General features: G+C 44.8%; 2 protein-coding genes across 2 annotated transcripts in view; one reads left to right on the top strand and one right to left on the bottom strand.

Annotated features, from left to right (window-relative positions):
* LOC310724685 (uncharacterized protein) overlaps positions 1–16,035 on the bottom strand; it is a 69,859-nt gene extending 53,824 nt beyond the window's left edge. Inside the window, exons 1-2 of the mRNA XM_083538961.1 lie at positions 15,828–16,035; positions 15,106–15,765 (exon numbers count right to left, since the gene is read on the bottom strand). Of these exons, the coding sequence (XP_083395087.1) occupies positions 15,547–15,765; positions 15,828–16,004 (396 nt within the window). The 5' untranslated portion in view covers positions 16,005–16,035 and the 3' untranslated portion in view covers positions 15,106–15,546. The remainder of the gene's footprint in view (positions 1–15,105; positions 15,766–15,827) is intronic.
* Positions 1–26,158, top strand: part of LOC310724784 (uncharacterized protein) — a gene marked incomplete at its 5' end in the record, with an annotated part of 47,472 nt that overhangs the window by 10,002 nt on the left and 11,312 nt on the right. The window contains 31 exons of the mRNA XM_083539055.1: positions 88–149; positions 254–354; positions 465–537; positions 638–792; positions 900–1,021; positions 2,519–2,580; positions 2,685–2,785; positions 2,896–2,968; positions 3,069–3,223; positions 3,331–3,452; positions 4,950–5,011; positions 5,116–5,216; positions 5,327–5,399; positions 5,500–5,654; positions 5,762–5,883; positions 7,381–7,442; positions 7,547–7,647; positions 7,758–7,830; positions 7,931–8,085; positions 8,193–8,314; positions 9,812–9,873; positions 9,978–10,078; positions 10,189–10,261; positions 10,362–10,516; positions 10,624–10,745; positions 16,905–16,966; positions 17,073–17,173; positions 17,285–17,357; positions 17,458–17,612; positions 17,715–17,836; positions 26,062–26,123. Of these exons, the coding sequence (XP_083395181.1) occupies positions 88–149; positions 254–354; positions 465–537; positions 638–792; positions 900–1,021; positions 2,519–2,580; positions 2,685–2,785; positions 2,896–2,968; positions 3,069–3,223; positions 3,331–3,452; positions 4,950–5,011; positions 5,116–5,216; positions 5,327–5,399; positions 5,500–5,654; positions 5,762–5,883; positions 7,381–7,442; positions 7,547–7,647; positions 7,758–7,830; positions 7,931–8,085; positions 8,193–8,314; positions 9,812–9,873; positions 9,978–10,078; positions 10,189–10,261; positions 10,362–10,516; positions 10,624–10,745; positions 16,905–16,966; positions 17,073–17,173; positions 17,285–17,357; positions 17,458–17,612; positions 17,715–17,836; positions 26,062–26,123 (3,140 nt within the window). The remainder of the gene's footprint in view (positions 1–87; positions 150–253; positions 355–464; positions 538–637; positions 793–899; positions 1,022–2,518; positions 2,581–2,684; positions 2,786–2,895; positions 2,969–3,068; positions 3,224–3,330; positions 3,453–4,949; positions 5,012–5,115; positions 5,217–5,326; positions 5,400–5,499; positions 5,655–5,761; positions 5,884–7,380; positions 7,443–7,546; positions 7,648–7,757; positions 7,831–7,930; positions 8,086–8,192; positions 8,315–9,811; positions 9,874–9,977; positions 10,079–10,188; positions 10,262–10,361; positions 10,517–10,623; positions 10,746–16,904; positions 16,967–17,072; positions 17,174–17,284; positions 17,358–17,457; positions 17,613–17,714; positions 17,837–26,061; positions 26,124–26,158) is intronic.

Genomic DNA, 26,158 nt, shown 5'->3' with positions numbered 1-26,158 from the left:
GTTACTAATTTTGGAAGAGGTATACGAAGCAGAATTTGAATTGTGAGATTCTTTGTCATTTAACTCTAAACATTTTACTTTCTCTAGCTAAACACACTGCTCAATGCACCTAATGCAGATCCATTTACACCCAAGTCCTCCAACTACACGTAAGTCCGAAGCAGCACAGATTTCTGAATTGATAATAGTTTGTCTACTGCTTTTGCACAGTTGTGGGTATGAACACCATTTCATATTGTGCTTTTTGAAATAGATTATTAGGAAAGCAGATTGGAGGTGAAATTGAGTACAGCTTTCAAAATGGAGATACTAAAAATCCAGTCAACTATCTCAGTGAGCTCCAGAAACAAAGCGGTAAGATGCGCTCCACAATCTTCCTTTTGGATTGTTGTATTATTGGTGCTGAGTGAGATTGAATGGCTTTTGAAATTCTTTTACCTTTCAATGAATCCTGTTTCGAGTAGGTATTTATACATCAGGTCCTCCATCAACTTCAAGCGTTCCACTGTTGTCTTCTACAGCCACTCCAAAAACAACGTAAGATTATTTCAGACCTGTATAAGTAAATGGAGATATCAGTCATGGTTGTGAAATTTTGCCTGAAAAGATTACCAATCATTATGCTTTGTGTCTTCAGTACTGGTTCAGCTATGGTGCAGGCCAGAGTGGTCTTCAACTCCTTCACTCCGGTTCCCAGTGAGAGTTTGGCCCTCAGTGCCATCACATCGTTGCTGAGTTCTCGATTCACAAATCTCACTGATACCCTAAAAGTGCTGAATGTGACTTACCGGAGTATGTCTTTGTTTTATTTTCAAACTTAACAGCAACAGCTGTTCACATTACTGTCCCAGTTGCATGAGATATGTTGAATTCTAATGGATGCTTGGTGTAATCCACAGGAATTTCAAACACCTCCTATGCACTCATCTTCAACATCAGCATCAGTAATATTAGCATTTCAGAGAACCCTGAACTTGAGAACAACACCTACAGTCAAGTGGAGAACGCCATCAATAATGCCGTGAGTATCCATGCTCGATGCTCGTCGTGGTGGCTGTTGTAGCCTGAGTCTCTTGAAGACGATCTTGATTGATAATCATCTACATTGTTTTCTGAAAACATCTAACATGCCATGAAACTATGTGATATGACAGTATCGCCAACCTTGAGCATTTCTTTGAAGTGAGTGAAACGGATACACCCTCATGAGCAGGGGCTAAGACGGGCATTTTTTCCTCTTTTGCCTGGTATACATCTGATTGAGATGTTGCAGGAACCAAACTACGGGAATCTGTGAAATGTCTCTGTAGCAGAGCTTTGGGTTCGAGGAAGAAAAAAACAGTGGGTTGGCGGGCAAGTTATTGGCAGAAACAACTTTATTTTTACATTCGTTTTTTTCATGCTTTCACTCAAACAAACACGGACACACACTACTCTTCATGTCTTCTCTCTTTTGAGGCTCCGTTCTCTCTTCCCTTTTGTCCTTTTTTCCCCTGCATAGGAGAACACAGATTAGTCAAATTCCCCGCAGGTGTGTGATTCTCACCGTTTGTCTCCTCCGAATCTGGCCTCCTTTCACATAACCGCACTCGGCCATGCACTCTGTGCCACATACCACCGCGCGTTCCAGTCGGCAACTGACTCCTCCCCATGACGTGAAAGAAAATCAGCCGCAGCCATCTGCACCCTCACTCTGTGGACCACCTCGAACTTAAACGGCTGACGTGCCAGATACCACAGAGTGATCCGCGTGTTGAACTCTTGCATGCGATGGAGCCATTGGAGCGGCCCGTGGTCTGAGCAGAGGGTATCGGAGGGTGAGGACTGCAAACTTGATGGCCAATCACTCTTTCTCTATAGTGCTGTACCGGCTCACCAACACAGAGAGCTTACAGCTGATGTACAGCGGGTGGGGCGCTCGCCCCTCCTCCACCAGCTGGGGCAACGTGGCCTCCAGCCCCCTGTCTGATGCAGTCATCTGAAAAACAATTGGGAGAGAGATATTGGAAGAAGGTAAACGCGGCCCACTGCAGAGGGCAGTTTTTACCCGAGTGGAAGCCTGCTGGCACGACTCAATCCATCTGGCTCTCCCTTTTGGGAAGGCCTGGTATTGTGTCTGCTGGAGCTCGGTGAGCACCTTCACCAGCTCACCCATGACGGCAAGTCATTGGCAGAACCAGCTTTAATCTTACCAGTCGGCGCTCGGCCACGCCCCGATGCCTCAGTGTCCAAGCGACGTCGAGCGCAAATCAATGTTCTAGAGGAGCAGTGGTTCTCTTTTGAGCATTTTCCCCTAAACGAGTCCCTGCTTCACCAACACATACTGGTACAGTGACTGTAACATTGCTGCAGCTGGCTCGGTCCGTTTTGTCAATCTCGCACTCTCTTGTACCATAACATGGGAATGCTATCTGCATCCATTAATTAAAGGGTTACTAATTTTGGAAGAGGTATACGAAGCAGAATTTGAATTGTGAGATTCTTTGTCATTTAACTCTAAACATTTTACTTTCTCTAGCTAAACACACTGCTCAATGCACCTAATGCAGATCCATTTACACCCAAGTCCTCCAACTACACGTAAGTCCGAAGCAGCACAGATTTCTGAATTGATAATAGTTTGTCTACTGCTTTTGCACAGTTGTGGGTATGAACACCATTTCATATTGTGCTTTTTGAAATAGATTATTAGGAAAGCAGATTGGAGGTGAAATTGAGTACAGCTTTCAAAATGGAGATACTAAAAATCCAGTCAACTATCTCAGTGAGCTCCAGAAACAAAGCGGTAAGATGCGCTCCACAATCTTCCTTTTGGATTGTTGTATTATTGGTGCTGAGTGAGATTGAATGGCTTTTGAAATTCTTTTACCTTTCAATGAATCCTGTTTCGAGTAGGTATTTATACATCAGGTCCTCCATCAACTTCAAGCGTTCCACTGTTGTCTTCTACAGCCACTCCAAAAACAACGTAAGATTATTTCAGACCTGTATAAGTAAATGGAGATATCAGTCATGGTTGTGAAATTTTGCCTGAAAAGATTACCAATCATTATGCTTTGTGTCTTCAGTACTGGTTCAGCTATGGTGCAGGCCAGAGTGGTCTTCAACTCCTTCACTCCGGTTCCCAGTGAGAGTTTGGCCCTCAGTGCCATCACATCGTTGCTGAGTTCTCGATTCACAAATCTCACTGATACCCTAAAAGTGCTGAATGTGACTTACCGGAGTATGTCTTTGTTTTATTTTCAAACTTAACAGCAACAGCTGTTCACATTACTGTCCCAGTTGCATGAGATATGTTGAATTCTAATGGATGCTTGGTGTAATCCACAGGAATTTCAAACACCTCCTATGCACTCATCTTCAACATCAGCATCAGTAATATTAGCATTTCAGAGAACCCTGAACTTGAGAACAACACCTACAGTCAAGTGGAGAACGCCATCAATAATGCCGTGAGTATCCATGCTCGATGCTCGTCGTGGTGGCTGTTGTAGCCTGAGTCTCTTGAAGACGATCTTGATTGATAATCATCTACATTGTTTTCTGAAAACATCTAACATGCCATGAAACTATGTGATATGACAGTATCGCCAACCTTGAGCATTTCTTTGAAGTGAGTGAAACGGATACACCCTCATGAGCAGGGGCTAAGACGGGCATTTTTTCCTCTTTTGCCTGGTATACATCTGATTGAGATGTTGCAGGAACCAAACTACGGGAATCTGTGAAATGTCTCTGTAGCAGAGCTTTGGGTTCGAGGAAGAAAAAAACAGTGGGTTGGCGGGCAAGTTATTGGCAGAAACAACTTTATTTTTACATTCGTTTTTTTCATGCTTTCACTCAAACAAACACGGACACACACTACTCTTCATGTCTTCTCTCTTTTGAGGCTCCGTTCTCTCTTCCCTTTTGTCCTTTTTTCCCCTGCATAGGAGAACACAGATTAGTCAAATTCCCCGCAGGTGTGTGATTCTCACCGTTTGTCTCCTCCGAATCTGGCCTCCTTTCACATAACCGCACTCGGCCATGCACTCTGTGCCACATACCACCGCGCGTTCCAGTCGGCAACTGACTCCTCCCCATGACGTGAAAGAAAATCAGCCGCAGCCATCTGCACCCTCACTCTGTGGACCACCTCGAACTTAAACGGCTGACGTGCCAGATACCACAGAGTGATCCGCGTGTTGAACTCTTGCATGCGATGGAGCCATTGGAGCGGCCCGTGGTCTGAGCAGAGGGTATCGGAGGGTGAGGACTGCAAACTTGATGGCCAATCACTCTTTCTCTATAGTGCTGTACCGGCTCACCAACACAGAGAGCTTACAGCTGATGTACAGCGGGTGGGGCGCTCGCCCCTCCTCCACCAGCTGGGGCAACGTGGCCTCCAGCCCCCTGTCTGATGCAGTCATCTGAAAAACAATTGGGAGAGAGATATTGGAAGAAGGTAAACGCGGCCCACTGCAGAGGGCAGTTTTTACCCGAGTGGAAGCCTGCTGGCACGACTCAATCCATCTGGCTCTCCCTTTTGGGAAGGCCTGGTATTGTGTCTGCTGGAGCTCGGTGAGCACCTTCACCAGCTCACCCATGACGGCAAGTCATTGGCAGAACCAGCTTTAATCTTACCAGTCGGCGCTCGGCCACGCCCCGATGCCTCAGTGTCCAAGCGACGTCGAGCGCAAATCAATGTTCTAGAGGAGCAGTGGTTCTCTTTTGAGCATTTTCCCCTAAACGAGTCCCTGCTTCACCAACACATACTGGTACAGTGACTGTAACATTGCTGCAGCTGGCTCGGTCCGTTTTGTCAATCTCGCACTCTCTTGTACCATAACATGGGAATGCTATCTGCATCCATTAATTAAAGGGTTACTAATTTTGGAAGAGGTATACGAAGCAGAATTTGAATTGTGAGATTCTTTGTCATTTAACTCTAAACATTTTACTTTCTCTAGCTAAACACACTGCTCAATGCACCTAATGCAGATCCATTTACACCCAAGTCCTCCAACTACACGTAAGTCCGAAGCAGCACAGATTTCTGAATTGATAATAGTTTGTCTACTGCTTTTGCACAGTTGTGGGTATGAACACCATTTCATATTGTGCTTTTTGAAATAGATTATTAGTAAAGCAGATTGGAGGTGAAATTGAGTACAGCTTTCAAAATGGAGATACTAAAAATCCAGTCAACTATCTCAGTGAGCTCCAGAAACAAAGCGGTAAGATGCGCTCCACAATCTTCCTTTTGGATTGTTGTATTATTGGTGCTGAGTGAGATTGAATGGCTTTTGAAATTCTTTTACCTTTCAATGAATCCTGTTTCGAGTAGGTATTTATACATCAGGTCCTCCATCAACTTCAAGCGTTCCACTGTTGTCTTCTACAGCCACTCCAAAAACAACGTAAGATTATTTCAGACCTGTATAAGTAAATGGAGATATCAGTCATGGTTGTGAAATTTTGCCTGAAAAGATTACCAATCATTATGCTTTGTGTCTTCAGTACTGGTTCAGCTATGGTGCAGGCCAGAGTGGTCTTCAACTCCTTCACTCCGGTTCCCAGTGAGAGTTTGGCCCTCAGTGCCATCACATCGTTGCTGAGTTCTCGATTCACAAATCTCACTGATACCCTAAAAGTGCTGAATGTGACTTACCGGAGTATGTCTTTGTTTTATTTTCAAACTTAACAGCAACAGCTGTTCACATTACTGTCCCAGTTGCATGAGATATGTTGAATTCTAATGGATGCTTGGTGTAATCCACAGGAATTTCAAACACCTCCTATGCACTCATCTTCAACATCAGCATCAGTAATATTAGCATTTCAGAGAACCCTGAACTTGAGAACAACACCTACAGTCAAGTGGAGAACGCCATCAATAATGCCGTGAGTATCCATGCTCGATGCTCGTCGTGGTGGCTGTTGTAGCCTGAGTCTCTTGAAGACGATCTTGATTGATAATCATCTACATTGTTTTCTGAAAACATCTAACATGCCATGAAACTATGTGATATGACAGTATCGCCAACCTTGAGCATTTCTTTGAAGTGAGTGAAACGGATACACCCTCATGAGCAGGGGCTAAGACGGGCATTTTTTCCTCTTTTGCCTGGTATACATCTGATTGAGATGTTGCAGGAACCAAACTACGGGAATCTGTGAAATGTCTCTGTAGCAGAGCTTTGGGTTCGAGGAAGAAAAAAACAGTGGGTTGGCGGGCAAGTTATTGGCAGAAACAACTTTATTTTTACATTCGTTTTTTTCATGCTTTCACTCAAACAAACACGGACACACACTACTCTTCATGTCTTCTCTCTTTTGAGGCTCCGTTCTCTCTTCCCTTTTGTCCTTTTTTCCCCTGCATAGGAGAACACAGATTAGTCAAATTCCCCGCAGGTGTGTGATTCTCACCGTTTGTCTCCTCCGAATCTGGCCTCCTTTCACATAACCGCACTCGGCCATGCACTCTGTGCCACATACCACCGCGCGTTCCAGTCGGCAACTGACTCCTCCCCATGACGTGAAAGAAAATCAGCCGCAGCCATCTGCACCCTCACTCTGTGGACCACCTCGAACTTAAACGGCTGACGTGCCAGATACCACAGAGTGATCCGCGTGTTGAACTCTTGCATGCGATGGAGCCATTGGAGCGGCCCGTGGTCTGAGCAGAGGGTATCGGAGGGTGAGGACTGCAAACTTGATGGCCAATCACTCTTTCTCTATAGTGCTGTACCGGCTCACCAACACAGAGAGCTTACAGCTGATGTACAGCGGGTGGGGCGCTCGCCCCTCCTCCACCAGCTGGGGCAACGTGGCCTCCAGCCCCCTGTCTGATGCAGTCATCTGAAAAACAATTGGGAGAGAGATATTGGAAGAAGGTAAACGCGGCCCACTGCAGAGTGCAGTTTTTACCCGAGTGGAAGCCTGCTGGCACGACTCAATCCATCTGGTTCTCCCTTTTGGGAAGGCCTGGTATTGTGTCTGCTGGAGCTCGGTGAGCACCTTCACCAGCTCACCCATGACGGCAAGTCATTGGCAAAACCAGCTTTAATTTAACCAGTCGGCGCTCGGCCACGCCCCGATGCCTCAGTGTCCAAGCGACGTCGAGCGCAAATCAATGTTCTAGAGGAGCAGTGGTTCTCTTTTGAGCATTTTCCCCTAAACGAGTCCCTGCTTCACCAACACATACTGGTACAGTGACTGTAACATTGCTGCAGCTGGCTCGGTCCGTTTTGTCAATCTCGCACTCTCTTGTACCATAACATGGGAATGCTATCTGCATCCATTAATTAAAGGGTTACTAATTTTGGAAGAGGTATACGAAGCAGAATTTGAATTGTGAGATTCTTTGTCATTTAACTCTAAACATTTTACTTTCTCTAGCTAAACACACTGCTCAATGCACCTAATGCAGATCCATTTACACCCAAGTCCTCCAACTACACGTAAGTCCGAAGCAGCACAGATTTCTGAATTGATAATAGTTTGTCTACTGCTTTTGCACAGTTGTGGGTATGAACACCATTTCATATTGTGCTTTTTGAAATAGATTATTAGGAAAGCAGATTGGAGGTGAAATTGAGTACAGCTTTCAAAATGGAGATACTAAAAATCCAGTCAACTATCTCAGTGAGCTCCAGAAACAAAGCGGTAAGATGCGCTCCACAATCTTCCTTTTGGATTGTTGTATTATTGGTGCTGAGTGAGATTGAATGGCTTTTGAAATTCTTTTACCTTTCAATGAATCCTGTTTCGAGTAGGTATTTATACATCAGGTCCTCCATCAACTTCAAGCGTTCCACTGTTGTCTTCTACAGCCACTCCAAAAACAACGTAAGATTATTTCAGACCTGTATAAGTAAATGGAGATATCAGTCATGGTTGTGAAATTTTGCCTGAAAAGATTACCAATCATTATGCTTTGTGTCTTCAGTACTGGTTCAGCTATGGTGCAGGCCAGAGTGGTCTTCAACTCCTTCACTCCGGTTCCCAGTGAGAGTTTGGCCCTCAGTGCCATCACATCGTTGCTGAGTTCTCGATTCACAAATCTCACTGATACCCTAAAAGTGCTGAATGTGACTTACCGGAGTATGTCTTTGTTTTATTTTCAAACTTAACAGCAACAGCTGTTCACATTACTGTCCCAGTTGCATGAGATATGTTGAATTCTAATGGATGCTTGGTGTAATCCACAGGAATTTCAAACACCTCCTATGCACTCATCTTCAACATCAGCATCAGTAATATTAGCATTTCAGAGAACCCTGAACTTGAGAACAACACCTACAGTCAAGTGGAGAACGCCATCAATAATGCCGTGAGTATCCATGCTCGATGCTCGTCGTGGTGGCTGTTGTAGCCTGAGTCTCTTGAAGACGATCTTGATTGATAATCATCTACATTGTTTTCTGAAAACATCTAACATGCCATGAAACTATGTGATATGACAGTATCGCCAACCTTGAGCATTTCTTTGAAGTGAGTGAAACGGATACACCCTCATGAGCAGGGGCTAAGACGGGCATTTTTTCCTCTTTTGCCTGGTATACATCTGATTGAGATGTTGCAGGAACCAAACTACGGGAATCTGTGAAATGTCTCTGTAGCAGAGCTTTGGGTTCGAGGAAGAAAAAAACAGTGGGTTGGCGGGCAAGTTATTGGCAGAAACAACTTTATTTTTACATTCGTTTTTTTCATGCTTTCACTCAAACAAACACGGACACACACTACTCTTCATGTCTTCTCTCTTTTGAGGCTCCGTTCTCTCTTCCCTTTTGTCCTTTTTTCCCCTGCATAGGAGAACACAGATTAGTCAAATTCCCCGCAGGTGTGTGATTCTCACCGTTTGTCTCCTCCGAATCTGGCCTCCTTTCACATAACCGCACTCGGCCATGCACTCTGTGCCACATACCACCGCGCGTTCCAGTCGGCAACTGACTCCTCCCCATGACGTGAAAGAAAATCAGCCGCAGCCATCTGCACCCTCACTCTGTGGACCACCTCGAACTTAAACGGCTGACGTGCCAGATACCACAGAGTGATCCGCGTGTTGAACTCTTGCATGCGATGGAGCCATTGGAGCGGCCCGTGGTCTGAGCAGAGGGTATCGGAGGGTGAGGACTGCAAACTTGATGGCCAATCACTCTTTCTCTATAGTGCTGTACCGGCTCACCAACACAGAGAGCTTACAGCTGATGTACAGCGGGTGGGGCGCTCGCCCCTCCTCCACCAGCTGGGGCAACGTGGCCTCCAGCCCCCTGTCTGATGCAGTCATCTGAAAAACAATTGGGAGAGAGATATTGGAAGAAGGTAAACGCGGCCCACTGCAGAGGGCAGTTTTTACCCGAGTGGAAGCCTGCTGGCACGACTCAATCCATCTGGTTCTCCCTTTTGGGAAGGCCTGGTATTGTGTCTGCTGGAGCTCGGTGAGCACCTTCACCAGCTCACCCATGACGGCAAGTCATTGGCAGAACCAGCTTTAATCTTACCAGTCGGCGCTCGGCCACGCCCCGATGCCTCAGTGTCCAAGCGACGTCGAGCGCAAATCAATGTTCTAGAGGAGCAGTGGTTCTCTTTTGAGCATTTTCCCCTAAACGAGTCCCTGCTTCACCAACACATACTGGTACAGTGACTGTAACATTGCTGCAGCTGGCTCGGTCCGTTTTGTCAATCTCGCACTCTCTTGTACCATAACATGGGAATGCTATCTGCATCCATTAATTAAAGGGTTACTAATTTTGGAAGAGGTATACGAAGCAGAATTTGAATTGTGAGATTCTTTGTCATTTAACTCTAAACATTTTACTTTCTCTAGCTAAACACACTGCTCAATGCACCTAATGCAGATCCATTTACACCCAAGTCCTCCAACTACACGTAAGTCCAAAGCAGCACAGATTTCTGAATTGATAATAGTTTGTCTACTGCTTTTGCACAGTTGTGGGTATGAACACCATTTCATATTATGCTTTTTGAAATAGATTATTAGGAAAGCAGATTGGAGGTGAAATTGAGTACAGCTTTCAAAATGGAGATACTAAAAATCCAGTCAACTATCTCAGTGAGCTCAAGAAACAAAGCGGTAAGATGCGCTCCACAATCTTCCTTTTGGATTGTTGTATTATTGGTGCTGTGTGAGATTAAATGGCTTTTGAAATTCTTTTACCTTTCAATGAATCCTGTTTCGAGTAGGTATTTATACATCAGGTCCTCCATCAACTTCAAGCGTTCCACTGTTGTCTTGTACAGCCACTCCAAAAACAACGTAAGATTATTTCAGACCTGTATAAGTAAATGGAGATATCAGTCATGGTTGTGAAATTTTGCCTGAAAAGATTACCAATCATTATGCTTTGTGTCTTCAGTACTGGTTCAGCTATGGTGCAGGCCAGAGTGGTCTTCAACTCCTTCACTCCGGTTCCCAGTGAGAGTTTGGCCCTCAGTGCCATCACATCGTTGCTGAGTTCTCGATTCACAAATCTCACTGATACCCTAAAAGTGCTGAATGTGACTTACCAGAGTATGTCTTTGTTTTATTTTCAAACTTAACAGCAACAGCTGTTCACATTACTGTCCCAGTCGCATGAGATATGTTGAATTCTAATGGATGCTTGGTGTAATCCACAGGAATTTCAAACACCTCCTATGCACTCATCTTCAACATCAGCATCAGTAATATTAGCATTTCAGAGAACCCTGAACTTGAGAACAACACCTACAGTCAAGTGAAGAACGCCATCAATAATGCCGTGAGTATCCATGCTCGATGCTCGTCGTGGTGGCTGTTGTAGCCTGAGTCTCTTGAAGACGATCTTGATTGATATCATCTACATTGTTTTCTGAAAACATCTAACATGCCATGAAACTATGTGATATGACAGTATCGCCAACCTTGAGCATTTCTTTGAAGTGAGTGAAACGGATACACCCTCATGAGCAGGGGCTAAGACGGGCATTTTTTCCTCTTTTGCCTGGTATACATCTGATTGAGATGTTGCAGGAACCAAACTACGGGAATCTGTGAAATGTCTCTGTAGCAGAGCTTTGGGTTCGAGGAAGAAAAAAACAGTGGGTTGGCGGGCAAGTTATTGGCAGAAACAACTTTATTTTTACATTCGTTTTTTTCATGCTTTCACTCAAACAAACACGGACACACACTACTCTTCATGTCTTCTCTCTTTTGAGGCTCCGTTCTCTCTTCCCTTTTGTCCTTTTTTCCCCTGCATAGGAGAACACAGATTAGTCAAATTCCCCGCAGGTGTGTGATTCTCACCGTTTGTCTCCTCCGAATCTGGCCTCCTTTCACATAACAGCACTCGGCCATGCACTCTGTGCCACATACCACCGCGCGTTCCAGTCGGCAACTGACTCCTCCCCATGACGTGAAAGAAAATCAGCCGCAGCCATCTGCACCCTCACTCTGTGGACCACCTCGAACTTAAACGGCTGACGTGCCAGATACCACAGAGTGATCCGCGTGTTGAACTCTTGCATGCGATGGAGCCATTGGAGCGGCCCGTGGTCTGAGCAGAGGGTATCGGAGGGTGAGGACTGTAAACTTGATGGCCAATCAAGTCAAGTCAAGTTGAGTTTATTTGTATAGCGCTTTTCACAACAGACATTGTCTCAAAGCAGCTTTACAGAAAACAACAGTGAAGGTGAATGGTGTGCGTTTGTCCCTTATGAGCAAGCCGTTTCGACAGTGGCAAGGAAAAACTCCCTTAGATGATATAAGTAAGAAACCTTGAAAGGAACCAGACTCAAAGGGGAACCCATCCTCATATGGGTGACATCAAGAGTTTGGTCATAAATCTTTCAACAATACAGAACAATTTGTGATCATCATAGATCCAGCATCAGCTTCTCCATGCCAGGGCCTTTAAACACTCGGCATCTACTTCTCCATGATCATCCATAGGTCCATAATCTTCACGAGGTAGGACGTGACTGGAGCTGGCCAAACCTCAGGATGCCTCGGGATGGGGAGAGAAAGAGAAGCAGTGGAGAGGATTTAGCGTAGCTGCTTTTCATGATATTAACAGCACAAGTTGATAATGTGCATGTAGTCATATATTCTGGAGCACAAGGTTGTGATGTGATGTGTGTTATGTGTAGGCTTTGCTAAAAAGATATGTTTTTAATCTACACTTAAACTGGGAGAGTGTATCTGAACCCCGAACACTGTCAGGAAGACTATTCCAGAGTTTAGGAGCTAAATGTGAAAATGCTCTACCGCGTTTAGTGGACTTTGCTATTCTAGGAACTACTAGAAGCCCAGAGTTTTGAGATCTCAGGGAGCGTGACGGATTTTAGCGTGTTAAAAGACTGGATAGATACATGGGAGCCAAACCATTTAGTGCTTTATAAGTGAGTAGCAGTAGTTTGTAGTCTATTCGAAACTTAATAGGAAGCCAATGTAGGGACGATAAGATTGGGGTTATATGATCGTATTTTCTTGACCTAGTAAGAACTCTTGCTGCCGCATTCTGAACTAACTGAAGCTTGTTTATTAATGATGCAGGACATCCACCTAGTAATGCATTACAGTAGTCTATTCTAGAGGTCATAAATGCATGGACGAGCTTCTCTGCATCAGATATAGATAACATGTTTCTTAGCTTAGAAATATTTCTAAGGTGAAAGAAGGCTGTTTTTGTAACTTGATTGATGTGATTTTTAAAAGATAAGTTGCTGTCTAAAATAACTCCCAGGTCTTTTACCGTTGAACTAGTAGTTACAGAACAACCGTCTAAATGCAGGCTGAGATGCTGGAGCTTCTGTGTACTATTTTTTGGGCCGATGAGCAAAATCTCTGTTTTATCAGAATTTAATAGCAGAAAGTTATGGGTCATCCAATCTCTTATTTCTTCAACACACTCAGTTATGCGAGCTAATTGAGCTGTATCGCCTGGTTTGGATGAAATATATAGCTGGGTATCATCAGCATAACAATGGAAGCTAATTCCATGCCTTCTAATAATATTTCCTAATGGAAGCATGTATATTGTGAAAAGCAGGGGTCCTAGAACTGACCCTTGTGGCACGCCATAATTTACTAGCATTATCCTGGATAGCTCTCCATTTAAATCTACGAAATGGTAACGATTGGACAGGTAGGATTTAAACCAGCTTAATGCCTGTCCCTGAATACCGATGTAATTCTGTAAGCGATCGAGGAGAAGATCATGATCTATAGTGTCGAACGCAGCACTTAGATCTAGTAAAACTAATAGGGAGATGTAGCCTTGGTCTGAAGCTAAAAACAGGTCATTAGTGATTTTAACTAGAGCAGTTTCTGTGCTATGATGGGGCCTAAAACCTGACTGAAACTCTTTAAAGATATTGTTCTCCTGCAAGTGGTTACATAACTGGGCAGCGACAATCTTTTCTAAAATCTTAGACATAAATGGGAGATTTGAAATTAGTCTGTAATTCGATAGCGTGTTTGCATATAGGGTACATAACTTGAGGGATTTAGGGACATGACCTAACGATAGTAAGGAGTTAATAATATTGAGGAGAGGCTCACCAGCTGTATATAACACTTCCTTCAGTAGTTTAGTGGGAATTGGATCTAACTGACATGTTGTTGATTTAGCTTTCATAATAGCATCATACAGCTCTTCCTGTCCTATACATGTAAAACAGTGTAGTTGTGGGGTTGTAAGTACGATTGTGTCGGGAGATGCTGTCAGAGGTTGAACTGCCACAATTGTTTTTCTAATGTTATCTATTTTTTCAGTGAAGAAATTCATAAAGTCTTCACTACTAATCTGTGATGGAACACATTTTTCAGATCCCTGATTTGTTGTTAATTTAGCGACTGTACTGAGAAGGAACCTGGGATTGTTTTTGTTATTTTCTATGAGTTTGCTCAGGTGTTCAGCTCTAGCAGCTTTTAGCGCCTGTCTGTAGCTGAGCATACTGTCTTTATACGCAATTCTAAATACCTCCAATTTAGTTTTCCTCCATTTTCTCTCCAGATTACGTGCTGTTCTCTTTAGGGCATGCGTATGACTATTATACCAAGGTGCAGGTGCTTGTTCTCGAACCTTTTTTAACCGGATGGGGGCAACAGTGTCTAAAGTGCTAGTGAGGATAAGGTCTATGTTGTTCGCCATCTCATCAAGATGATCAGCAGTTATGGGTTTAGGGTGAAACTGAGATAAATCAGGCAGGTTATTTATGAATCTGTCCTTAGTGGTTGGAATAATAGTCCTACCAAGTCGATACCGTGGTGAAACACGGTTAATCTGCTCTACCGGTAGTGTGTACAGTATGAGATAATGGTCTGTGATGTCATCACTCTGGGGTAAAATATCTATATCAGTGAAGTCTGCTCCGTGGGATATTATTAAGTCTAGTGTGTGGTTAAAACGGTGGGTTGGTCTGGGGACGTTTTGTTTAACTCCAAAAGAGTTTAGTAAATCGACAAACGATAATCCTAGGGCATCGTTTGCATCATCTACATGAATATTAAAATCTCCTACAAGCAGCACTTTATCAAAACTGATCAAGAGGTCTGAGAGAAAACAAGCAAACTCATGAAGAAAATCAGCGTAGGGCCCTGGGGGTCTGTACACGGTGACCAGAGCGAGTTTTCTATGCATGTCTGAAAGTGCAATTTTAAGAACGAGCACTTCAAATGATTTAAAGCTGAATCCTAATCTCTGACTAACATTAAGAGAAGCACTATAAATGGTTCCTACACCCCCCCCCACGACCAGTCTGACGGGGCTCATGCTTATAAACATATCCTGACGGTGTCGACTCGTTTAGACCCATATAGTCACCTGGTTTAATCCAGGTCTCAGTGAGACAGAGTGCTGAGAGATTATTCTCTGTGATCATCTCATTTACAATCAGTGCTTTGGGTGCAAGTGATCTAATGTTTAAAAGACCGAACTTTAGAACTTTGTTGTGTTTGTTTATCTGGCATTTTTCAGTTTTAACTGCAATAAGATTATTTCTGGATCTTGTGTATGTAATTCTTGGTTTTACTACCCGAGGAATAGATATGGTTTCTATAAACTGGGCTGTGTGTGAACTTGTAACTATTTGGTCTGTAGTATGCGTGTTCTTATAGTTGAAGATTTCTTGATGTCTTACCAGTCAGATGGTGTGAAGTATCCTAGAGATGTTATCTGATAGCACTGCTGCTCCAACTCTGCTGGGGTGCAGGCCATCAGGGCGGAAGAACCTAGGACGCTCCCAGAAACAGTTCCAGTTATTAACAAAGAGAAGTTTATGTTCTCGACACCATGACTGTAACCATTCATTTAGAGCTAAATGTCTACTAAACTTCTCAGCCCCTCGCTGGTAAGTGGGAAGAGGTCCTGACACAATGATCCTCGTTGTGGGTGATGTGCTGCGTACCGTCTCCACCAGGATCCTGAAGTCCCTCTTTAAGATCTCCGTTTGCCGCAGCCTGGTGTCGTTAGCCCGGCATGGAGAACAACCGCTCCGAAGTTCTCGTTCAGGATCGCGGGTACCTGCGCAGCGACATCCAGAACACGAGCACCAGGAAAACAGCGAGTGTGCACCTTACCTTTAGCTCGGGTAGCGCGGACATGCCGGACGATGGAATCTCCGAGAATAACAGTGTCGCGTTCCGTCTCGCGGAGGGGGACGAAGCGGTTCTCGGTCGAGATCTCGAAGGCCGGTGGTGGAGGTGGAGACGTCCTCGATCGGGGCTTGGCTTGTCTCTTCCGCCGCGGCCGCATCCAGGGTCCATGTTGCACCTGTGCCGGAGTTGTAGGTGCGCTGGGCCTGGGCATAGAAGCACGCGGAGTTGATGTGCTGGGAGCGTTAGGTTCAATCCGGGAGTTTACCTGGGATGAGTGCTCGTCCGCCCGGGATGTTTCCAGCGCCGCTTTCCGCTCTCGCAGCCGGTCATGCTTTGCATGAAGCTCGCGAATCTGTTTCTCCAATGCCTCCATCTCCAACTCCACCGTTTGCAACTCGAACGAGTCCTCACCTGTGCTCGAATGCAGACAAACAACCGGCATAGTGCTTATAGTCACGAACAGATTTATTATACAGAGATGTGAGTGAGAGAAAATAAATATAAACAACACTAGTTATAGTCGAGTTAACTAACTACAGGCACAAGTCAGGAAGACAAAAACAATTAAGGATTATTAAAAGAGGAAAAACGGATGGATAGATAGCAAAGTTTGTTTGAAAGACGCCGAGAGAGATACAAACACGTAACTCGCGGCAAACAAGTCAAATCACTCTTTCTCTATAGTGCTGTACCGGCTCACCAACACAGAGAGCTTACAGCTGATGTACAGCGGGTGGGGCGCTCGCCCCTCCTCCACCAGCTGGGGCAACGTGGCCTCCAGCCCCCTGTCTGATGCGGTCATCTGAAAAACAATTGGGAGAGAGATATTGGAAGAAGGTAAACGCGGCCCACTGCAGAGGGCAGTTTTTACCCGAGTGGAAGCCTGCTGGCACGACTCAATCCATCTGGTTCTCCCTTTTGGGAAGGCCTGGTATTGTGTCTGCTGGAGCTCGGTGAGCACCTTCACCAGCTCACCCATGACGGCAAGTCATTGGCAGAACCAGCTTTAATCTTACCAGTCGGCGCTCGGCCACGCCCCGATGCCTCAGTGTCCAAGCGACGTCAAACGCAAATCAATGTTCTAGAGGAGCAGTGGTTCTCTTTTGAGCATTTTCCCCTAAACGAGTCCCTGCTTCACCAACACATACTGGTACAGTGACTGTAACATTGCTGCAGCTGGCTCGGTCCGTTTTGTCAATCTCGCACTCTCTTGTACCATAACATGGGAATGCTATCTGCATCCATTAATTAAAGGGTTACTAATTTTTGAAGAGGTATACGAAGCAGAATTTAAATTGTAAGATTCTTTGTCATTTAACTCTAAACATTTTACTTTCTCTAGCTAAACACACTGCTCAATGCACCTAATGCAGATCCATTTACACCCAAGTCCTCCAACTACACGTAAGTCCGAAGCAGCACAGATTTCTGAATTGATAATAGTTTGTCTACTGCTTTTGCACAGTTGTGGGTATGAACAACATTTCATATTATGCTTTTTGAAATATAGATTATTAGGAAAGCAGATTGGAGGTGAAATTGAGTACAGCTTTCAAAATGGAGATACTAAAAATCCAGTAAACTATCTCAGTGAGCTCCAGAAACAAAGCGGTAAGATGCGCTCCACAATCTTTCTTTTTGGATTGTTGTATTATTGGTGCTGAGTGAAATTAAATGGCTTTTGAAATTCTTTTACCTTTCAATGAATCCTGTTTCGAGTAGGTATTTATACATCAGGTCCTCCATCAACTTCAAGCGTTCCACTGTTGTCTTCTACAGCCACTCCAAAAACAACGTAAGATTATTTCAGACCTGTATAAGTAAATGGAGATATCAGTCATGGTTGTGAAATTTTGCCTGAAAAGATTACCAATCATTATGCTTTGTGTCTTCAGTACTGGTTCAGCTATGGTGCAGGCCAGAGTGGTCTTCAACTCCTTCACTCCGGTTCCCAGTGAGAGTTTGGCCCTCAGTGCCATCACATCGTTGCTGAGTTCTCGATTCACAAATCTCACTGATACCCTAAAAGTGCTGAATGTGACATACCAGAGTAAGTTTTTTTTCCGACACTTATTGCAACATCTGTTTGTTTACTGTCCCTGCCACCTGAGATCTATAGAATGCTAATAAATACTGTTTTATTTTTGTACAGGAATTTCAAACACCTCCTATGGACTGATCTTCGAAATCAGCCTCAGTAATATTAGCATTCCGGAAAACCCTGAACTTTGGAATGACACCTACACTCAAGTGGAAAACGCCATCAATAATGCTGTGAGTGTCCATGTGCAATGCTCTTTATGGTGGCTGTAAGAATTAATGTCTCTTGCACAAGATCTGGATTCATTGTTCCCTAGTAAATTAAGAGTAAAACTCTCCTAACAAAGCTGACTTGACTTGAAGACATTTTTGCATGAAAATGTATATTCTTTTGATCAGGGCCCAATCCAGCATAAAATGCAGTCAAACCATGTGATATCATGACAGTATACCTAAAATTGAGATACAAGGAGATGCGGCAGCAGGTAAAAAGGGATGTGGCGAAAGCCAAGGAAAAGGCATATGAGGAGCTGTATAAGATGTTGGACACAAAGGAAGGAAAAAATTATTTATACCGATTGGCCAGGCAGAGGAACCGAGCTGGGAAGGATGTACTGCAAGTTAGAGCAATAAAGGATGGAGAGGGAAATGTGTTGACTAGTGAGGAGAGTGTGTTGAGAAGATGGAGGGAGTATTTTGAGCAGCTGATGAATGAGGAAAATCAGAGAGAGAAAAGGTTGGAGGATGTGGAGTTGGTGAAGCAGGATGTAGATAGGATTAGTAAGGAGGAAGTGAGAGCAGCGATTAAGAGGATGAAGAATGGAAAGTTGGTTGGACCAGATCAAGTCAAGTCAAGTCAAGAAGCTTTTATTGTCATTTCAACCATATATAGCTGATGCAGTACACAGTGAAATGAAACAACGTTCCTCCTGAACCCAGGTGCTACATAGAACAACATAAAACAAACAGTACAGAACAGAAGAACACAGGGCCGAGAACTAAGATCCTCGCCACATAAAGTGCATGTGTGCAGCTGGTGCAAACAGTGCAAAAGACAACACAAGACAGTGCAAGACAACACAGGACAGTGCAGGACAATACACAATACACAAAATATAAAATTAAAAATGGAAATAGCTCCGCCAGTAAAACCTGTCGTAACAGAATAAGGTGCAGTGTAAACAGAAAGATGTAAACAGAATTTGTGCAATTCAGCAGTAGCAGCAATCAAAAATAGAGTTAACAGTAACCAAAGGATTTGGACAGAATATTGTGCAAAATAACAAGTCCCAGAATCAGCAACAGACGGCATGTAAACAATTTGCGATAGTGAAAACTGTGATTGGTATTGAAACCTGGGTGAACGAAGTGTATGATGGGTGTTGAGTCCGGTTTGTGCGGATCAGTCACACAGTTGTGTGTAAGTGTGTGTGTGTGTGTGTGTGTGTGTGTGTGTGTGAGAGAGAGTTCAGTTCTTTGTTGAGGAGCCTGATGGCTTGCGGGAAAAAACTGTTGCACAGTCTGCATGTGGCGGCCTGAATGCTTCGGAACCGTTTCCCTGATGGTAGGAGTGCGAAAAGTGTGTGTGACGGGTGTGTGTGATCATCCACAATGCTGTGTGCTTTGCGGATGCAGCATGTAGTGTAGATGTCCATGATAGAGGGGAGAGAGATTCCGATGATCTTCTCAGCTGTCCTCACTATACTCTGTAGGGTCTTGCGATCCGAGACGGTGCAGTTCCCAAACCAGGCAGTGATGCAGCTGCTCAGGATGCTCTCAATGGTCCCTCTGTAGAACATGGACAGGATGGGGGGAGGGAGATGAGCTTTCCTCAGCCTTCTCAGGAAGTAGAGACGCTGCTGGGCTTTCTTGGTGATGGAGCTGGTGTTAAGTGACCAGGTGAGCTTGTCCGCCAGATGAACACCAAGGAATTTGGTGCTCTTGACGATCTCCACTGAGGATCCAGCGATGATCAGTGAAGAATGGTCACTCTGTGTTCTCCTGAAGTCAACAACCATCTCTTTAGTTTTGTAGACGTTTAGAGACAGGTTGTTGGCTCCACACCAGGCTGTTAACCGTTGTACCTCCTCTCTGTATGCTGACTCGTCGGTTTTGCTGATTAGACCCACCACGGTCGTGTCATCGGCAAACTTGATGATGTGATTCGAGCTGTGCATTGGTGCACAGTCGTGAGTCAGCAGAGTGAACAGCAGTGGACTGAGCACACAGCCCTGGGGGGCCCCAGTGCTCAGTGTGGTGGTGCTGGAGATGCTGTTTCCGATCCGGACTGACTGAGGTCTTCCAGTCAGGAAGTCCAGGATCCAGTTGCAGAGGGAGGTGTTCAGGCCCAGTAGGCTCAGCTTCTCAATCAGGTGCTGAGGAATGATTGTGTTGAATGCTGAACTGAAGTCTATGAACAGCATCCTTACATAAGAGTCCTTGTTATCCAGATGGGTGAGGGCCAGATGAAGGGTTGTGGAAATAGCATCGTCCGTGGAGCGGTTTGGACGATATGCGAACTGCATGGGGTCCAGTGCGGGTGGAAGCTGGGTCTTTATGTGCCTCATGACGAGCCTCTCGAAGCACTTCATCATGATGGGTGTGAGTGCAACGGGACGATAGTCATTGAGGCAGGAGACAGAAGACTTTTTCGGCACAGGAATGATGGTCGTCGTCTTGAGGCACATAGGAACAGTGGCGCTGCTCAGGGAGATGTTGAAGATGTCAGTGAGGACATCTGCTAGCTGTTGTGCACATTCCCTGAGCACTCTGCCAGGAATGTTGTCTGGTCCAGCAGACTTCCGTGGGTTAACTCTGCATAGAGTTTTCCTCACTTCAGCTGTGGTTAGACAGAGCACCTGGTCACTGGGAGGAGGGATGGTCTTCCTCGCCACCATGTTGTTCTGCACCTCGAACCGGGCGTAGAAGTCGTTCAGCGCATCTGGGAGGGAGGTGTCACGGTCACAAGCAGGTGATGTGGTCTTGTAATTCGTGATCGCCTGGATGCCCTGCCACATGCGCCGGGTGTCTCCACTGTCCTGGAAGTGGCCGTGAATTCTCTTGGCGTGTGCGCGCTTCGCCTCTCTGATGGCACGGGACAGTTTGGCCCTTGCTGTTTTCAAGGCCGCCCTGTCCCCTGCTCTGAAGGCAGAGTCTCTTGTTTTTAGCAGCGCACGCACCTTGGCGGTCATCCACGGCTTCTGGTTGGAGCGTGTAGTGATGGTCTTGGAGATAGTCACGTCATCAATGCACTTGCCGATGTAGCTGGTCACTGTTGACCTGTATTCCTCCAAGTTGATGAAATCACCGTTGGTTGCAGCTTCCCTGAACATGTCCCAGTCAGTGCATTCAAAACAGTCCTGGAGAGCAGAAATGGATCCTGCTGGCCAGGTTCTCACTTGCTTCCGAACTGGTCTTGAACACCTGCTGAGTGGTCTGTATGCTGGGATCAACATAACAGAGATGTGGTCTGAGTAACCGAGGTGGGGGCGGGGCTTCGCCCGGTATGCGCCCCGGATGTTTGTGTAAACAACATCCAGCGTGTTTTTTCCTCTGGTTGCAAAGTCCACATTCTGATAAAATTTAGGCAGCACAGTCCTGAGATTTGCGTGATTAAAATCTCCGGCGACTATAAACAATCCGTCAGGGTGTGAGTTTTGAAGTCCGCTAATGGTCCCATAGAGCACACTGAGCGCTTCCTTAGCATTAGCGCTAGGTGGTATGTACACTCCGAGCACAATAGCGGTGGTGAATTCCCGGGCTAAATAAAAAGGTCTACATCTCACAACAATAAACTCCAGCAGCGATGAGCAGTAGGTAGAAACAAGCACAGAGTTCTTGCACCATTCCGTGTTGATGTAAACACACAGACCGCCGCCGCGAGTCTTACCGCACAGAGCTGCACGAAACGCGGCTAGCCCGTCCAGCTGGATGGCGGCGTCTGGAACTCTGTCGCTCAGCCACGTCTCCGTAAACACAAAAACGCAGCAGTGTCTGAAATCACGCCGAGTAGCTTGTTGGAGTCTGATGTAGTCTAGTTTATTGTCCAGGGAGCAGACATTTGCCAGCAGTAGTGATGGTAGAGCGGGCCGGCTAGGGTTAGCTTTTAGCCTAGCATTAGCACCCGCTCGCTTTCCACGCTTCTGTTTTCTCGCGCAGCGCTTCCGATTCCCCCTCCACCGCCCGTCCGCCGCAGGCGATGCCGAGGACTGGAGGCCTGGTTCTCGGAGCACGCCGAGGTCGCGTAGCTTCTGCCGCAGGTCATCATTAATGGTGTTGTTTGGGTTGTTGCTGAGTTCTTTCAGGGTTTTTCGGTTGTACACAGGGACACCGGTTGCTCTGATGTCCATGTATTGTAGTAAGGCGGGCTACAAAGTGAGAGTAGCACCATTTTGGGTCCGGAGCGGCCGCTGCGAGCTACTGCCGCGCCGCCATCTTGGAACCATGACATACCGGTAGAAGCGTGGAGATGTTTAGGAGAGATGGCAGTGGATTTTTTAACCAGATTGTTTAACAGGATTCTGGAAGGGGAGAGGATGCCTGAGGAATGGAGAAGGAGTGTGCTGGTACCGATCTTTAAGCATAAGGGAGATGTGCAGACCTGCAGTAACTACAGGGGAATTAAGTTAATCAGTCACACCATGAAGTTATGGGAAAGAGTAGTGGAAGCCAGGCTGAGAGAAGAGGTGACCATCTGTGAGCAAAAGTATGGTTTCATGCCGAGGAAGAGCACCACAGATGCCTTATTTGCTTTGAGGATGTTGATGGAGAAGTATAGAGAAGGACAGAAGGAATTGCATTGTGTATTTGTGGATTTAGAGAAAGCGTACGACAGGGTGCTGAGAGAGGAGTTGTGGTATTGTATGAGGAAGTCAGGTGTGTCAGAGAAGTATGTGAGGGTGGTGCAGGACATGTATGAGGACAGTGTGACGGCAGTGAAGTGTGCAGTAGGTACGACAGACTGGTTCAGGGTGAAGGTTGGACTGCATCAAGGATCGGCCCTGAGCCCTTTCCTGTTTGCAGTGGTGATGGACAGGTTGACGGACGAGGTCAGACAGGAGTCTCCCTGGACTATGATGTTTGCAGATGATATTGTGATTTGTGTTGAGAGTAGAGAGCAGGTTGAGAAGAGCCTGGAGAGGTGGAGATATGCGCTGGAGAGAAGGGGAATGAAAGTCAGTAGGAGTAAGACAGAGTACATGTGTGTGAATGAGAGGGAGGGCAGTGGAGTGATGCGGTTGCAGGGAGAAGAGGTGGAGAAGGTGGAGGAGTTCAGGTACCTGGGGTCAACAGTGCAAAGTAATAGAGAGTGTGTTAGAGAAGTAAAGAAAGGGAAAGTTTATAGGACTGTGGTGAGACCTGCAATGTTGTATGGATTAGAGACAGTGGCATTGAGTAAAAGACAGGAGGTGGAGCTGGAGGTAGCAGAGTTGAAGATGTTAAGGTTTTCTTGGGAGTGATGAGGATGGACAAGATTAGAAATGAGTTTATTAGAGAGACAGCACATGTAGGATGTTTTGTTGACAAGGTGAGGGAGGCGAGATTGAGATGGTTTGGGCATGTGCAGAGAAGGGACATGAATTATATTGGTAAAGAAATGCTGAAGATGGAGCCACCAGGTAGGAGGAAAAGAGGAAGGCCAAGGAGGAGGTTCATGGATGTTGTGAGGGAAGACATGCAGGTAGTTGGTGTGAAAGAGGCAGATGTAGAGGACAGGGTGGTATGGAGACGGATGATCCGCTGTGGCGAACCCTAATGGGAGTCCCCCTAATGCAGCCGAAAGAAGAAGGTTCTCTAAAATTGAGAACCTTTAAATGAGATACACAGATGCCTCTCTCTCTCTCTCTATATATATATATATATATATATATATATATATATATATATATATATATATATATATATATACATACAACATATGCTGATGTTGTTTTTAAAAAAAAGGTCTTTTATAAATTTATTTAAATCCATTTATATTTTATTCCCTGTTCTATTCTATTTGTGGTCAGAGTCTCAGAACCTCATAATTTTTCATTTACAATATGTATTCATGAAAAATTCGAAATATGTAAAAGTTAAGGATACTATTGATATGTTAAATATTTCAAACAAACGGGGCACCTCCAACTAGCTCTGCCTTACTCCCTGTCAAGCTCAACCTCTTTTATGCTTGTTTTGAAAAGGTGAACATAGAGCCCATGCTCAAAACAGAGCTATTACCAGGTTAGGAGCCACTCACACTCTCCACCTCTGTAAGTTTGTGCTACCCTATGCTGTCACGGTTGCGGAGTGACGGAAGCAAAAACCGGAGTTGTGAGAAGCAGGTTTTAATGAGGAAACACAGAATCATAAAGTAAACCAAAAAATTTACAGAAAGCAGAAAGTCCTTCGGAAAGGAAGACCTGTGCGGTCTCGGAGGGATAGAGATCGCAGCAGTGTTCACGGGCATGTGGATATCCACGTGAAGAGGACTTAGGATAATGGGGATAGACTACGTGTGTGTGTAGAGTCAAGGGACGGCGTGGCAGGCTGTTCCCTGACACGGGCAGCGTGAATGCATGGAAACCTTACGGTATCCCTTGCCAAGTACTCAGAGCATGTGCGGAGCAGCTGGTTGAGTTCTTTACTGACATCGTCAATCTCTCCTTGTGCCCGGGCAACTGTGCCCATCTGCATCATGTCTGCTACCATTGTGGAAGTGACAAAACACTCAGCTGCAATAGAACTTTCGTCCCGTTGCATTCACCTCTGTAATTGCAAAATACTTTTTAAAGACTGGTCCTTACCCATCTTAAAGCCTGTGCCACCCACTCTAGTCCCATACCAATTTGTCTATTGCCCAAATAGGTCAACTGAGGACACCATTTCCATGGTACTGCATTCTGCCCTGACTCACCTGCACAATGTCAGTATGTTGTTTGTTGAGTTCAGCTCAGCTTTTAATACAGTTATTCCTTCCAAGCTAAGCCTAAGGCTGAAACAGCTTGGCATCAGCACACATCTCTGTAACTAGACCCTGTACTTTCTTATGAACAGACCACAGTCTGTTAAACTGAAAACACCATCACCTCCTCCAGTCTCACCCTCAGAAATGTGTTTCTTCAGGGATGTGTATTGTCTCCTCTCCTATACCTCCTTTTAACCCATGACTACATATCTTCCTATTTAATTAAATTAAAGTCATGTTTATTTGTATTTGCCCTTTTAACAATGAACATTGTCTCAAAGCAGCTTTACACAGATAATGTGGTGCTAAAAATAAATTAGATGTTTTTTATAATTGTAAGTTTGTCCCTGATGAACAAGCCATTGGAAACTGTTGCAAGAAAAATCTCCCTGAGATGGCATAAGAAAGAAACCTTGAGAGGAACCAGTGTCAAGAGGGAACCTCATCCTCATCTGGGTTGCACAGAATGTCCATTTATTGCAAATAAATGATAATGTGGGGAACAGTGATGGTGATCAGAAGCAAACTGTCAGTTTAGCTGATTGACACTGTTGACATTAACTACAGTCCAAACAGATCCTCAGAGCTCACATTCTTACTCCGGAATTTAATAGAACCACCCAAGGCGTTGATTAGAAACAGTCAATTTCGCTAAGCAGGCAATCACACTAAATCTCCTAGTCACACCAACAGAGCTGCTATTGAACATGTACCCAGATTTAAGTTCCTTGGAGTTCACATCTCTGAGGATCTTACCTGGTCCCTGAACTCTTCTATCCTGATCAGAAATGCACAACAGCGCCTGTATATTCTAAAGAGACCTAAAAAGTCCCATCTGTGCTACAGGATACTGGAGAACTTGTGTGGTAGAGCAGCTGCACTCAGCTTCCCACCTTGGAGAACATTTACAATAAGCACTGTCTGCAAAGGGTGAGGGGCATCATCAAAGATACCTCTCACCCCAACCACTGACTATTCTCCCATCAGGTAGAGCTGAGGGTGACTCAAAGCCACAAAAACGAATCAGGAATAGCTTTTTTCCTATAAACAGCTGATCAGCATACAATGCTAACAATGCACTACTGCGTTGTCACTTTTTGAGTATTTTGCACTGCTTTGCCCATCCATAACTATGATTATTATTGTACTACTCTATTTTCCACTCATATTTATTCTGTATATACTGTAACATACTGTACATATATCATGCCATTTCTTTGCAAAGTTATAATGCATTATTTTTATTACTATTACTATTATATATATATATATATATCTCCTTATTTATGTATACCATATATTATTACCTACTGCACTTTCTGTACATGAATCACTCACTTTATTTATCATACTGCTATTTTATGTAAATAGGCCACTTATGCACTTCTGGTTAGATGCTAACTGCATTTTATTGGCTCTGTACATGAACCTTGCCCAATAACAAAGTTTTATCTAATCAAACTAAATATAATAATAAAATACCATTAATAGGTTAAATATTTACATTCACCAGCTAAACACACTGCTCAATGCACCTGGCACAGATCTGTTTGCAGCCATCTCCTCCAACTTCATGTAAGTTGAAAGTGTCATTGACTTATGTTTTGAGA

This window comes from Silurus aristotelis (genome assembly GCF_946808225.1).
Source record: "Silurus aristotelis genome assembly, chromosome: 4".
NCBI lineage: Eukaryota > Metazoa > Chordata > Actinopteri > Siluriformes > Siluridae > Silurus > Silurus aristotelis.
This window is presented reverse-complemented; position numbering and strand designations above follow the sequence as displayed.